Source organism: Lutra lutra, chromosome 16, assembly GCF_902655055.1.
Source record: "Lutra lutra chromosome 16, mLutLut1.2, whole genome shotgun sequence".
In the NCBI taxonomy this organism is placed as follows: Eukaryota; Metazoa; Chordata; class Mammalia; order Carnivora; family Mustelidae; genus Lutra; species Lutra lutra.
This window is the reverse complement of record NC_062293.1, coordinates 19,562,370-19,576,169: the sequence shown is the minus strand read 5'-3', so window position 1 is coordinate 19,576,169 and position 13,800 is coordinate 19,562,370. Positions and strand designations below refer to the sequence as shown.

Below are 13,800 nucleotides of genomic sequence, written 5' to 3'. Positions count from 1 at the left end.
GTTAAAGCTCTGTGCCTCAACTTTCCCTTCTGTAAAATGGTGATGATATTGCTTGCTCTAAAAGATAAAACTAAATGGAGTATAACCGATTTAAAGAAGCGCTTTTAAAGGGTAAAAGATGTCATGCAAGCGCGAAACAGTGGTGTGATTATCGTTAGACTCTGAATCAAGCCTTAAATGACTAGAGCTTGTCTCTGGCTCCATCAGGACTGTCACTGTAGGCAATTCTATCTTCCTCCCCATCTCTGTCTCCCCTAAGTATCCACCAGAGGACGCAGCTCCCCCAAAACTTTCCACCCTGAGCTCGGCTGGAGAAACTAGTCCACACTTCCCTGTTAGTCCAGGCCCGCGGTTGAGACACCCCAGCCCCAGACTAGGCCGTCCGTTGCTATGGGGACGGAAAGCCATGATGTCACCATTGACCTGGTGGGTGTGCTGGAGTCCATACCTTCATATCCCCAAGACTCCCTGCCGGGACGCTGAGAGAGAAGAGGGAAGAACGAACCAAAAAGACTCCCTCCTTCTCTACCATCTCGCGCCCCCTCATGTTCAGGAAGTGGATGGCTGCCCCCGCGCGTGTCCGCACTAGCACACCGGCGTGTACGCGTGGGCACGCAGAAGGCCCGAGCCTCGCGCGTTTGCCGCTTTCGCCCTACACCTCAGAACTTCGCCCGAACTCTACCCCGCGCCCCTCTCCAAAAAGGGGCCCACCCCAAACCTAGAAGGGTTCCCCAGATCACCCCCGCGCGCGGGACCCCTGCTCCCGGCCCTCGGATTCCCCAGGCCCCGCCCTGCTCCTCTGGGCCCCGCCCCCCCGGCTGCGCGGGCGGGAGGCGGGGCCGGGGGCGCGGCCGTCGGGCTGGGGGCGGGGCTGAGGGGGGAACGCGGCCCCGGGCGGGGGCTCGGCGCGGGCCCGCGCGATGCCGGTGTCGGCGGCCCGAGCGGCTGCAGCTGCAGCGGCGGGGGAGGCGGCAGCGGGGCCCCGGAGGGGGGCTGCGCAGGGGGCCGGCGCGTAGCCGGGACTATGGAGGGGCAGAGCGGCCGCTGCAAGATCGTGGTGGTGGGGGACGCGGAGTGCGGCAAGACGGCGCTGCTGCAGGTGTTCGCCAAGGACGCCTACCCCGGGGTGAGGGACCCGTGTCTCGGGAGGAGGGCGCTGAGGACGCGGGGGTGGGTGATTAGGGCCCTAGGGACGGACCGAAATGGGTGCCTGGGTAACCAGGGTCTAGAGAGAGGGGCTTGGAAAACCAGGGACTGAGGGAGACATTGGGAGCTCTGGGGGACTGCAGAAGATTGGGGTGGGAGGAATTGGGGAGCAGGATGAGAAGAATGGGGTTTGGGAGAACCAGAGGATCCAGGAGGGGACACTAGGGGAATGTCGGGGGTCCTGGGCATTGGAGAGGGGAAGAACTAGGGGCTGAAGGGACCGGGAGGGGGTCTGGGACCTAGTGGATATTCCGCTGAGGCGGCCGCTCCCAGGATCTCCCCTTTGCCCAACACCAGACCAACTTGTGTCCAGGGGCTGGGCTGCACGGTGTGTGGGAGCGAGGATGGCATTTGTCTGGGATGGAGACTGAAGGATCTCATCTTGACCCATCTCTCTCTGCAGAGTTATGTCCCCACCGTGTTTGAGAACTACACCGCGAGCTTTGAGATCGACAAGCGCCGCATAGAGCTCAACATGTGGGACACTTCAGGTAGCCAAGTCCCGGGGGGGGGGGTCACCCTGACTTCCTCGGCCCCCACCTTTGCCCCTCCCTTGGCTAGACCCTTAGGCTCCAGTTAAGCCCAGTCCATCCATCCAATTTGAGGAGGAAGGAAACCCAATTTTCTGCTTAAAGCTGGAGAAACTGAGGCAGAGCTTGCAGAGACACATAGAAACCTTGTCCTGTGGGAGAAAGCCCAGTATCCAATCCTCCCAGCTGGATTCTGCCTACCTGGGAAAGTTGGGAGGAATGGATTTATTTTGGAACATGTTTCTTAGGAGATAGGGCTGGGTTTAGAAAAGACATTTAGAATTTCTTTGCGGGTCGGGAACTCATTCTATAGACTGAAGTATAGAAATCTGAGATGTCCCAAGTGGGTGGGAGAACTCTGCCCCTGCCCCTCCCCCTTCTCCAAAAAAGGAGGATGGTTTTTATTTCACTCAGCTCCCCTGGAGGGCTTTGGAAGATGTCTGTCAAAGCCCAGAAAGCACATGCAGAATTTTGAGAATGTTGAGAGATTTCATGAGCTTCTCAAAGACTCAAAAAAGATTAAGAATGATTACTTTTAGAGAAGCCCCTAGGGAAGTGGAGAGCTGTTTTCTGCCATCTAACCTTCCCTCTGCCTGCTCCCCTCCTTGGAGAAACCCAGACTCCTTGATGGGTATTAATTATTGCTCTTTTCCATTCTCTGCTCCTAGCGAGCGTCTCAAGGGTTGGTAAGGTCTCCCATTTCCTTCCAGGGCTCCCACCCACTCAGAACCCTTGTGTGTCCCCTCCCTCCCTGTCTTCTCTCAGGTTCCTCTTACTATGATAACGTCCGGCCTCTGGCCTATCCTGATTCAGATGCTGTGCTCATCTGCTTCGACATTAGCCGACCAGAAACACTGGACAGTGTCCTCAAGAAGGTGGGAGCCTGGGGAAGCAGGACAGCTAGACTGAGGGGGACCAGAAACCATGGTCCTGATACAACATGGGCCAGAAGGAAGGAGTGATACCTAGGGCATGGTCATCAGCTGGAGAATGTGTGAAGCTCTCATCCTTCCCCATTCCCGTCACCCTCTACTCCTGACCCCCACTACCCCTGCTTCCTGGAAGTCTGTCCTCCAAGCTGGATTCAACATCTGGGGGAGATAGAGGAGGGCAGGGAGAAGTACTCAAGAGATTCCTTATCCATCCTCCCTGTCTCCTTGGGTGTGAGAGCACCAGATGGAGGTGATGGGAGTGCTGCTTCAGGAGCTCAGGAGAGCCCTGTGGTCCCCTCTCCAGGCCTCTATTTCCATGAGAAAAGCCCCCCATTGAATGGACAGAGGTCAGCTAAGAGCCCTAGTTCCCAGGTGGGGGAGGGAGGGCAGATTGGTCTGTTCTCAGGAACAAATCTGGGAAAGGGGTTGGGAATGGGAAGGTTTCAGGCCTGTAGACCCTGGTAGACCCTTCGTGGCTCCTGAGAGATGTAGGGCCCCTGACCCTACAGCCCTACCCTGGCCCTGTCTGTCCTCCCTCCCCTTCTTCTATACCCCATCCTGCTGCTAGCCTAAGCCCACCATCTCCACCTTCTTGCTCGCATGGCAGAGTCGAGAGGGGTGCATGGTTTCTGCATGATGTGAGGAAAGGTGCTCTCCTGGCATGGAGCAAGGGTTCACCATGTGCCTCTTCCCACCCCACCCCTCCATAACTGTTTTCTTCCCCTAAATAGTGGCAAGGGGAGACTCAGGAGTTTTGCCCCAATGCCAAGGTTGTGCTGGTTGGCTGTAAACTGGACATGCGCACCGACCTGGCCACACTGAGGGAGCTGTCCAAGCAGAGGCTTATCCCCGTTACGCATGAGCAGGTGGGACTCCTGACCTCTGACCTAGTCCTTGCCTCAACCTCTCACCTCTGCCCATCTCTGATTTGAAAACATCTTACTTGGCTCCTCCCCTACCTGGCCTCTGACCTCTGACCTCCAACGTGATCCCTTGACCAGACCCCCATACCCTCCATCTCCCCACTCCCATCTTCGTGCCCTCAGCCTCCCTGCCCCTCTCAGAGCTGCAGGCTAAGGCCCGTAACTGCCTCCATGCTCCATCCTTCCAGGGCACTGTGCTGGCCAAGCAGGTAGGTGCTGTGTCCTACGTGGAGTGCTCCTCCCGGTCCTCTGAGCGCAGCGTCAGGGATGTCTTCCATGTGGCCACAGTGGCCTCACTCGGCCGTGGCCATAGGCAGCTGCGTCGTACTGACTCACGCCGTGGACTGCAGAGACCTGCGCAGCTGGTGGGCCGGTCGGACCGGGGGACCGGGACCGAGAGCGAGATACACAAGGATCGAGCCAAGAGCTGCAACCTCATGTGAGGGGCCGGGATGAGGCAGAGCGTAAGGAGGGGCGGAGAGGGCACAGCGGTTCCCCTGCTGCACCTGACCTCCTGACCGCCTGACTCGGGCAGAGACTTCAGAGCAGGCCAAGGGAGCGATCCTTCTGGGCAGGGGAGCCGAAGGCAGAAGGGTGCCACCATTCCGCATGTCTTCATCCCCCTCCTCCCCATGGGAAGTGGAGGAAGCCAGCGGGACAGGCATCTGGGCTGGGAGCTGGGCTGGAGAGGGGGCTGGGGAAGCTGGCATCAGGCAGTGACTTCGGTGGAGGCTTAGTCTATGAAGGGTGCCTTCCCTCCACACCCCCAGTATCCATATCCTGGCCCTGGCTTCCTTCTGTAAGGAAAGTGTCCATTCTATGACCTTCCCTTTTCTTCTCCTTTCCCTTCCACTGCTGTTCTCACTCATCCTAACCTCCAGGCAACACACACTAAATTAAAAAGCAAGTTGAAAAGCCCCTCCCCCGTCTACCCACAGTCCTAGCTCCCTCAATCCCTTCCCTCAACTGTCCCCAAATAAAGCCCATGTCCACGGAAAACGGCTGTGGCATTAGTTTTGTTGCTTTCTAAAAAACCCAGTCTACCAGTTTCTAGCAGCAGGAAGGGAAGTTAGACTTCAGGAAGAACTTACTTGTCTGGGCCCACAGAGGAAAAAAAAGCCAAAGGTCGGATTAGCAGTGTCCTTTTAGGAGCCAGAGGTGGGGAATGAGAGATCTGGGGAATATTCATCTCAGTTAATGAGCCAGACAATCCTAAGGCCATCTGTGGGGTTTAGAGTAAACTGATGTGCAATTCATTCCTCAGCCCAGCTGGGGCCCCCTGCTCCCGTGGGAAGGGTCTTGCTGAAGTGGTCCAGGCCCCTCTTACACCATCTCCACCCCCCCCCAGCTTGGAATCTGCTGGTGCTCCAGGAGTTGTGGGGGTAGGGAAAGTTTCAAAAACCTTCCCGTCACAGAAGCTGACTCTTTTGTGCAGTGAGTTACCCAAGGGGACAGTAGTTTGATTCTGGGGTTTCCTTGGAGGTGGGGGCGGGGCTCTCACCTCTTTTCCGTCTTGAGCTCCGGGATGATTTTGGAGGGGACCTCAGCTGTGAGTTAAGGTCACTGCCCGCTGCCCCCCCCAACCCCAACCCCAGAGAGGAGGAAAGCCTGTGGAGGGGCTGGCTGGAGCTCTTGTTGCCTGGAAAGACAGTGCTGGTCTGTTTTCTTGGGAGTCTGGTTTCACATTGTCCTGTATTCCCTCCCTGGCTCTGGTCCCACTGGCCTCTTTTCGGTGACATTCTCCCCCAGGAACCATCACTGGCGCTCCCCTCCCCCAGCCCCCCGCCAGTTCTTCCAGACACATTCTGGGAGAGAACACAAACCGCACCCTCCCATCTGCTGGGTTCCCCCCGAATTCGCAGCCCATCCCTCCTTCACTCATTCAGAGGCTATGCCCTAAGCACTGACTGTGCCAGACACCGGCTTGGGATTATGAAAGGACCAGACTCCGTGCTCCGGAGGCCAGCCCAATGGGGAAGAGAGGTACCCCAGGTGTGACAGAGCCTTGTGGGTGGCAGGGCACCCAATCCTATGAGCCAGGGCCTGAGGGTTGCACAGGGGTTTGTATGGCGGGCATGGAAGGGGTAGGAAAGGCACTCTGGGCAGAGGGTATAGCATGGGCAGACCTGTGGCAAAGAGCAAGAGTGGCACAGTTGGGGGACTGCCATGGCAAGGAGGGCAGAAGACAAGGCTGGGAAGGTACATCAAGGCCACCGCAGGGCCCACGAAGGAACCAAGTCTTCGTTCTAGGATGTGAGGAGGCACCAGGGATTTTAAGCAGAGAATGAAGGGACCAGATTTGGCTTTTGGATAGACGAGTATCTGGATGAGGGGATGGGGGCTGGGGGGATCTGGCTTTGAGATGTGTCCTTTATTTTTTTTTTAATTTTTATTTATTTTATTTTTTTTAAAAGATTTTATTTATTTTTTTGATAGACAGAGATCACAAGTAGGCAGAGAGGCAGGCAGAGAGAGAGGAGGAAGCAGGCTCCCCGTGGAGCAGAGAGCCATATGTGGGGCTCGATCCCCGGACCCTGGGATCATGACCCGAGCCGAAGGCAGAGGCTTTAACCCACTGAGCCACCCAGGCGCCCCTTTTTTTTTTAATTTTAAAGATTTTATTTATTTGACAGGGAGAGACACAGTGAGAGAAGGAACACAAGCAGGGAGAGTGGGAGAGGAGGAAGCAGGCTTCCAGCCTAGCTGGGAGCACGATGCAGGGCTCAATCCCAGGACCCTGGGATCATGACCTGAGCCGAAGGCAGACGCTTAATGACTGAGCCACCCAGGCGCCCTGAGAGTCCTTTAAAACAGCTTCTCCTTCCCTATGCCAGGGCCCAGTCTCGAGAGGAAAGGAACCCCACCCACTGCTGGCTCATCAGACACCCCTTTCCCTCCTTCTCCTACAGGACCCTTTCCTGGTCCATCTCAGCTAATCTCCTCAAGGATTTTGGGACAGCTTCAAGGGTACTGGGCACCCAGACTAAGGTTAGGAGCTGACTCCAAGACCCTCCTCTGGGATCCCGATGGCAGGAGCAGGAGAGGGCTGGGGCCAAGCTGGGGGGCTCTGAGGTCTGAACCCTCCCCCATGGGGACCTGCCCTACCTCCAACCTAGTATTTGGGACCATGGCTTTTTTCCCCCACTTTGGACTTTGATACAAAGCCGACCCAAGCCTATAGCCACCAAAGTGCAGAGCATCTGGGCCCCTCCCTTCTCCCAACTGCCCTCTCCTGCCTCGATCAGGCGATGCAGAAGCATTTCAGTATCCGCCTAAAGCAAACGTAATTAGGAAAATAAATCAGCGGAGGAGCCCCCAAAGTTTTTTTTTTTAATTTAAAGATTTTATTTATTTATTTGTCAGAGAGAGAGAGGGAGAGAGAGCGAGCTCAGGCAGACAGAGTGGCAGGCAGAGGCAGAGGGAGAAACAGGCTCCCTGCTGAGCAAGGACGCTGGGATCATGACCTGAGCCGAAGGCAGCTGCTTAACCAACTGAGCCACCCAGGCGTCCCGCCCCCAAAGTTTAATCCATTTCCAATACCACCGGGAATAGGTCGTGGTCTCCTCTGCAGGTCTGGGTTGCCAGACGTTTGATTTCCGGGGAGGGGGCTGTGTTGCTGGGCGGAGGAGCCCAGTGGATGGGAGGAGGGAATGGGGCTGTTTCTAGATCCTCAAAGGCCCTGGCAGGCTGGAGGGAGAGGACTCTAACCCCACCCCCAGCCCAGATGCAGGAGTCAGACCCAGTCAGACCCCGCTTCCTCCTCCGCAGCTGTTTCCCCCACAAATTAGACACCCGTTTGGGAAACAATGTAGCCTCGTTAATCATTTAATGGAATAAACAACTAATCGCGCTGTGAGGCTGCCAGGGTTTCTTACCCGCAATCAGCCTGCCCTGGAGGGAGGAAGGAGAAGGGGTCAAGCGAGGGGCCGGGACGTGGTCTAACAACCCCTGAAACGCTTCAGCTGACTGAGGGGTCATCCCCTTCGGACTGCAGCCTTCCCCGAAGGGACAGTCATGAAAAAGAGCTGGAGATCTGGAAGCAGAGGGCCTGGCTTTCAGCTCTGCCACGTCCTCCCTGGGGAGACTTTGGTGAGGTTCTGCACAGGTCTGAACCTCTGGCTTCACACCTGGAAAAGGGCTGATGACCACATCGCCTTTGCTGTGTTGTTGAGGAAGAGTCAGAGAGGAGAAAGACTCTGGAAGAGCTGTTGGACCCTTTACTGGTGGCTAAATTGGGGTCAACTTTTTTCCTTACAGCTTTGACATCCTGACCACTTCTGAGCCTGCCCATAAGAATCAGGAGAGGCCTCTTGGAGGAGGCTCCTTGAGCCCAGGATTGAGAGTCTGAAGGAGCGCCAAAAGATAGGAAGGGGGAGGTCTCTGTGTTGTTCCCTCTTCTATCCTCAGGCCTAGACAGAGCTGTTAATGACTCCTCCAAAAGCTGAAGTTGTTTGGTCCCCGACTTTCTGAACCCCCCATAAACTTTACCGAACTCTCTGAGAGAGAACCCCGCATTGCCATGGTGACCTCACCCCAGACAGCCTTGCAGTGGTCCCGCAGGCTGAGGGAGGTGGGGGGAAGGGGTCATGTCCTGAGGTTCCCCGTGGTCACCAGGACTCTAGCAGGCAGTCCTGATACAGCTCTCCCTGTCCCCTCCACACTCACTTCCCCAAGAAAGGGGTTTGGCTCTTCTGTGGTGTCCCCCCAAGCCCCTTTCCCTCTCTGCCAACAAAAGAGTTCCTTCACAACAGTGTAGCCCCTCTCCCACCTTCCTCACAACAGTGTAGCCCCTCTCCCACCTTCCTCCTTCCAGTGGGGTCTATCTCCATCTCTAGTAAATCCCGACACCCTCTCCTCGTGGCTGGGGGTGAGGGTCAGAGAGAGGGGAGGCTCCAGGTCCAGGCGGGTGTGGTGGCTCCCAGCAGCTGCCCACCCCAGCAGCCCAAGGAAGAAGGGGCATGTGCGGGAGCGCCCCTCCCCCCACGAAAATGCCTCTGCTGTTGACTCTGAAATAACAGATGTCTGTCTGCATATTAATGAGATTGGACGAATAATTGGTGAGTTTTTCATTCAGTGTCAGAATGAACCCGGAGGCCTTATGTTCATGCACACAGACACCCACTCACCCTCCACCCTTTCCTCCCCCCCACCACCCTGCCTGACTCTCCCCTGTCCCCAGAACACAATGAGACAGACACAGATGCTGGCAAGTTTGACCCACGAAGAGGAGGGGCAGACAGGGAACTGGGGTGGCAGCAGGAGGGAGACCTAGAGGGTCTGGAGCTAGGTTTGTCAGTTTCTCCCTGTTTTTTGTTTTAGATTTTATTTATTTATTTGACAGAGAGAGCGCAAGCACAAGTGGGGTGGGGGGAGGGGGCAAGAGGGAGAAACAGACTCCCAGCTGAGCAGGGAGCCCAATGTGGGTCTCCATCCCAGGACCCCGAGATCAGGACCCAAGCCGAAGACAGACGCTTAACCGACTGAGCCACCCAGGTGCCCCTGGCTTCTTCCTCTTGATCACAGTCCCCCCGGGCCCTCCGGGGGGCCTAAGCTTACATCTGTGAGACTTCACCACCAGGCAAAAGGGGCTCAGAAGAAGGTGGGAGCCAGAAGGTAGAGAGGGTTGTGGGGAAAGGCAGGTGCAGCCTAGGGGGAGCAACAAAGCAGCGGCCTCCTTCAGCAACATTGTGCCAGCTGGAAGCCTGGAATCAGTGGATCCCACAACCTGCTTTAGCCCCTATGCCAGGGTGTGGGGCGGAAAAACAGGGATTCTGGACTTAGACAGCTATCATTTGCCCGCTGGGTGTTCTACATGTTTCCCAACCTCTCTGAGCCTCTCTTACTCTCCTCTGCTCCAAGAACATCTACCTTGCAAGACTGAAAAGATGCAATGAGATAAACCATGTCAAATGTCTGTCCTAGTGCCAGGTTTTAATAAGCCCAACACATATCAGTTCTCCCCCCTCCACCGATTCCCCCAAACACACCAAGACAGGTTCAAAATTGTTGCCTCCCCTGCCAGCCCCACCCGTGTTAGGGCAGGGGTTAATTAGGAGTTTAGTAATTATCCCGCCCGCCTGGAAATCAGGAGGGAAAGAAACAAGAGAGAGATGGGTGGGAAGAGAGGGGTGAGGTAGATAAGGGAGAGGGAAGTGATGGAAGCTCAGGTCTGGAACAGAGGGAAAGACCAGGGTGACATCGAACCACACAGCAGGGCTGGAGAAGGTACTACAGACGGGTGGAGTGAGTCTTTTTTTTTTTTTTTTTTAAGATTTATTTATTTGACAGACAGAAATCACAAGTAGGCAGAGAAGCAGGCAGAGAGAGAGGAGGAAGCGGGCTCCCTGCTGAGCAGAGAGCCCGATGTGGGGCTCGATCCCAGGACCCTGGGATCATGACCTGAGCCGAAGGCAGAGGCTTTAACCCACTGAGCCACCCAGGCGCCCCTGGAGTGAGTCTTTTAATGAGAGGCTAGAATCCAGATGGTAGATTACAAGTTCTGCCCTGAACTTGGCCTCGGAAGTCTCCTCCCCTCTTACTGCCTCAGTCTCCCATCTGTAAAATGAGGGACTCAGGTTATTCCCTAAGGTCCTACCTGCATGTGTGAGAACCTGAGAGTCCCAGAGGCCCCAGGGAGCAGGGGAGGACAGGCGGCCACCCCCACACCTACCCCCCTCTCTAGGGCCCGCCAGGCACTCTTGCTCCTCTCTTCTCTCCCTGGGTAAATGGATCTGCTGCACCAGCACACAACTGTCCATTGTGTCCTAATGAGGGACGAGCAGGGAAAACCAATCACTTATGATGCAAATGAGAGGCGGCTGCAGCGACCGGACTTTCCCTGAGTGCCTCTCTTCTGCCCAGACCCCGGGCGGCCCCCATGGACCTGTCTCCCTAGCCCCCAGTTCCCATTTGGTCCTGGACAAGGGGGGTTGTGGGCAGACTGGCCTTCCCATGGTCACTCGCTGCCACTCCCTGCAAGGAAGCCTTAGCCTTCGATTGGCCGGCTTCTCAGCCCACCCCAAAGGGCAATCAGTTTTTTATTTTACCTGGGGTGAAATGCGTATGACACACCACTAACCATCTCGAGCTGTACAGTTCTATGGCATTTCACGTGGTCCTCATGTAGCACGGCCACTCCCTCTCTGGGCTCAGGTGTCATACCCCCCTGGCCCTCTCCACACCCCCAGCCTCCAGTGGCCCCGGGGAAGCTGCTGGCCCTCAGCGGAGTCCAGGAGTAATGGAGGCTGGTGTTGGGGTAAAGGCTGAGAAAAGCCCAGAGCGGGCCTGGGATTGAAGGGGACAAGTCCTGTGCTTTAGGATGGAGTCCGAGGAGAAGACAGGAGAGAGCATCGCTGCTTTCCTACAACATAGCCCTGGGACCCTATCTTTAGGAAATGGCCTCTTGAATTTAAAAAAAAAAAATTGAAAAAAAAATTTTTTCTTCCTAATTTCTCTGGCATTTGGTTAGAAACCAGAGGCTGCTCTGGCACAGATCTTCGTTTCCATGACTTTCAGAGGCCCTGTGGGCTTGGGGATGATCCCACCAGCAGGCTTCTCACTTTGGCAGCTGCGGAGGGCCCTGAGACAGACCCCCAGGAGCCCTCAGCCACCATGGGAAGCCTCCCCTCCACAGACTCCGGGAACAGACTTACGCAAGGAAAGATTTTACACCTTTGTGGCCCAGTTTATTGCACAGACCTATACAGCTTAACAGCTGGAAAGACTCCCAGAAGTTGTAGCTTGAGTTTCTCTTGCTAATATGCGCTACCATTTGCTTTTATGTCGTTTTCAGGAGAAGACGGCAAACACCTGCTTACCTGTGTGTCTGTGTTACCTTCAGATTCACCCTTTCTCCCCTGTTCCCTCATCTAGGACATGTGGTCGTGTTTTAAAACAAAAACAGAACAAGATTCTCCTGGAATTAACCAGTGCCAACGTCTGTAGCACTGCAGAGAAAGAAATTTTACAGGGTCACAAACTTTCTTTTAGCTTCTCTGGCCCCTATCCCTGCTCAACTGGGGTCCATAACTCCCTCTCTCCCAGACAAACACAGCCCAGACAACATAATGAGGGTATTTTCATCTGTGTTCTAATGAATAGGGAGTCCCCGGCTAGTTAGTTCTGGCTCTGCCACCAATTAACTGGGTGACCTTTGACAAGGACCTGTTTTATCACCTATAAAGTGGGGATAACAATTTTTACCCTAGCCATCTCCCACGGAACAAGTGAGGAGGGAGAAATAATAGTTGTGCCAGTGCTTTGAACTTGCGAAGAGATTCTCAGGAACATCGTAATTATCTCTCCAGGGATGGCTGCGGCCATTTATCTGTCTTGAGTATCCCGCCTGGAGGGGGCCTTGTGGAAGACACAGGGGTAGGGGAAATGGATGTCCTCTGTCTGCGTGGGTGTTGGCTTGATTAATCACAAAGGAGTAGGCATCATGGCAGGCAAGAGAGAATCAAGGAGAAAATCTGTAGGTGTGGGCTGACAGGAAGTGATTCTTGGACACTTAGATTTCTTTTTTATTTTTTAATTTTATTTATTTATTTGTCAGACAGAGATCACAAGTAGGCAGAGAGGCATGAAGAGAGGGGCACGGAAGTAGGTTCTCCACTGAGTAGAGAGCCCGATGCAGGGCTTGATTCCAGACCCTGAAGTCATGACCTGAGCCAAAGGCAGAAGCTTAACCCACTGAGCCACCCAGATGACCCGACACTTAGATTTCTTACACTGTTTCTGGAGTAAATCAGGATCCTAGAAAAGTGGGTTGGAAGGACTGAAGGGAATTAGCACTCCCAGGGGCAGAAGACGGCGGGCTTCCCAGGGACTAGTGTTCCTGGTGGGGTGGGGTTGGGGCAGTTGGATAAGCCCTTCACTCAGTGTGTCCATTCATTCATCCTTGAACTCATTCATTCAGCAAATCCTCATTGGGTACCTAACAAAATATCTGCTGGGTACTGGGGCTGGGCTCCAAACAAAGATAAAATCATACTCATCTTGCCCCTAAGGATGTTCTGGTCAAATGGAGAAAACAGAATATACACATAAATAACTTACTGATGGAAGAAAGTGTCATTAAATAAAGCAAACTTCTGGGGTGTTCTGCAGGGTGGGGAGAGTCTGGCCGGAAAGATCGGTGGAGGTTCTGGGGAGGAGGTGTCAGTGGGCAGGACTGGGCCTTGGAGATGGCAGAGCGGGACTCACTGAGGACAAGTTACAGTGTGAGCGGAACCTGCGGGTCACCATGTCTGGTGGCCAGGGTGCCTGAGAGGGAAGCAGCAGGTGGGGCATTGGAGAGGCTGGGTTTCAGCTTGGGATGGCTGGTTTAGGAAACCCAGGGGAAGGGGTGGGGGCGGTAGGGGTGGGGAGGCAGTCAGAGACACAGTCTTCGGTATCCGCAGAAGACTGTCCCAACTCTTTCTGGTTCAGGTTCCACTGGTTCCGCCACCTGCAGGGGTTCTCACTTGGGCCTTCTGGAATCTCCCAGCTTCCTTTTCACCAGACAAATCCTACCCAAGCTCTAAGGGTCAGCTTGAGATGCCTCACCGAGGGGTGCTGCCACATAACCCCCAGAGGGCTTCTGAACCAGAAGGAGCAATTCTCTAAGGATTTTCCATGGCTTTCTTGCCTCCCGCATTGAATAGTAAGCAATCTGAAGGCCAGAAATGGGTCTTTTCTCCCTCCCTTCCACAATCTCGGCGCACACGCACACAGAGGCTACCAGGGAACTGGGCACGTAGTCTCCCCTCAATCACTAACCCGACTGTTACTCACTGCCTCCTAGGACTGGTTCCCAGCACAGTTTAGCTCCCCACAAATCTTTCTTTGAACAAGGCTTTGCCACCTCCTTTTGTCGTGTGACCTCAGGCAAGTTGCTTGGCCTCTTGAAGTGTCCTGTTCCTCGTTTGTAGGTTGGGAATAGCGCATGGCACTTAGTAGGAATGTGGCAAATGATAGTCATTAACGATCACTTTTGCTGTTGGCCCTGAGAGCTGGTAAGATTCAGATGGTCTGTGGAACCCAGGGCTGGCCTTCCGCTTTTCTTTCCTTCTGATTGAGTCCTCTTCTCCTCCCATCTGCCTCCTTCTGTTTTGTCCTCCTTGGGGCGTTCCTGTCCCCACTCGGTGGGTCTTGCCTGCCTTTCTCCCTCCAGGCCAGCCCTCTCTTCTCCCCTGAGAACCGGCTGGTGGCTGGCTTTTGCTAGGTGAG

General features: G+C 55.0%; 1 protein-coding gene across 1 annotated transcript; it reads left to right on the top strand.

Annotated features, from left to right (window-relative positions):
• The first annotated feature begins 890 nt into the window (after positions 1 to 890).
• RND2 (Rho family GTPase 2) lies at positions 891 to 4,590 on the top strand. Its single transcript, XM_047709136.1, has 5 exons — positions 891 to 1,126; positions 1,610 to 1,697; positions 2,502 to 2,611; positions 3,400 to 3,534; positions 3,780 to 4,590. The coding sequence occupies exons 1-5, from the start codon at positions 1,025 to 1,027 to the stop codon at positions 4,032 to 4,034; spliced, it is 690 nt and encodes a 229-aa protein (XP_047565092.1). The 5' UTR covers positions 891 to 1,024; the 3' UTR covers positions 4,035 to 4,590.
• Positions 4,591 to 13,800: the final 9,210 nt, after the last annotated feature.

Excerpts from the sequence above, each read along its gene's own strand:
- RND2 (XM_047709136.1), top strand. The coding sequence starts at position 1,025 with ATGGAGGGGCAGAGCGGCCGCTGCAAGATCGTGGTGGTGGGGGACGCG. Across the intron at positions 1,127-1,609 it reads CCAAGGACGCCTACCCCGGG|AGTTATGTCCCCACCGTGTT; the intron begins GTGAGGGACCCG and ends CTCTCTCTGCAG. Across the intron at positions 3,535-3,779 it reads TCCCCGTTACGCATGAGCAG|GGCACTGTGCTGGCCAAGCA; the intron begins GTGGGACTCCTG and ends CCATCCTTCCAG.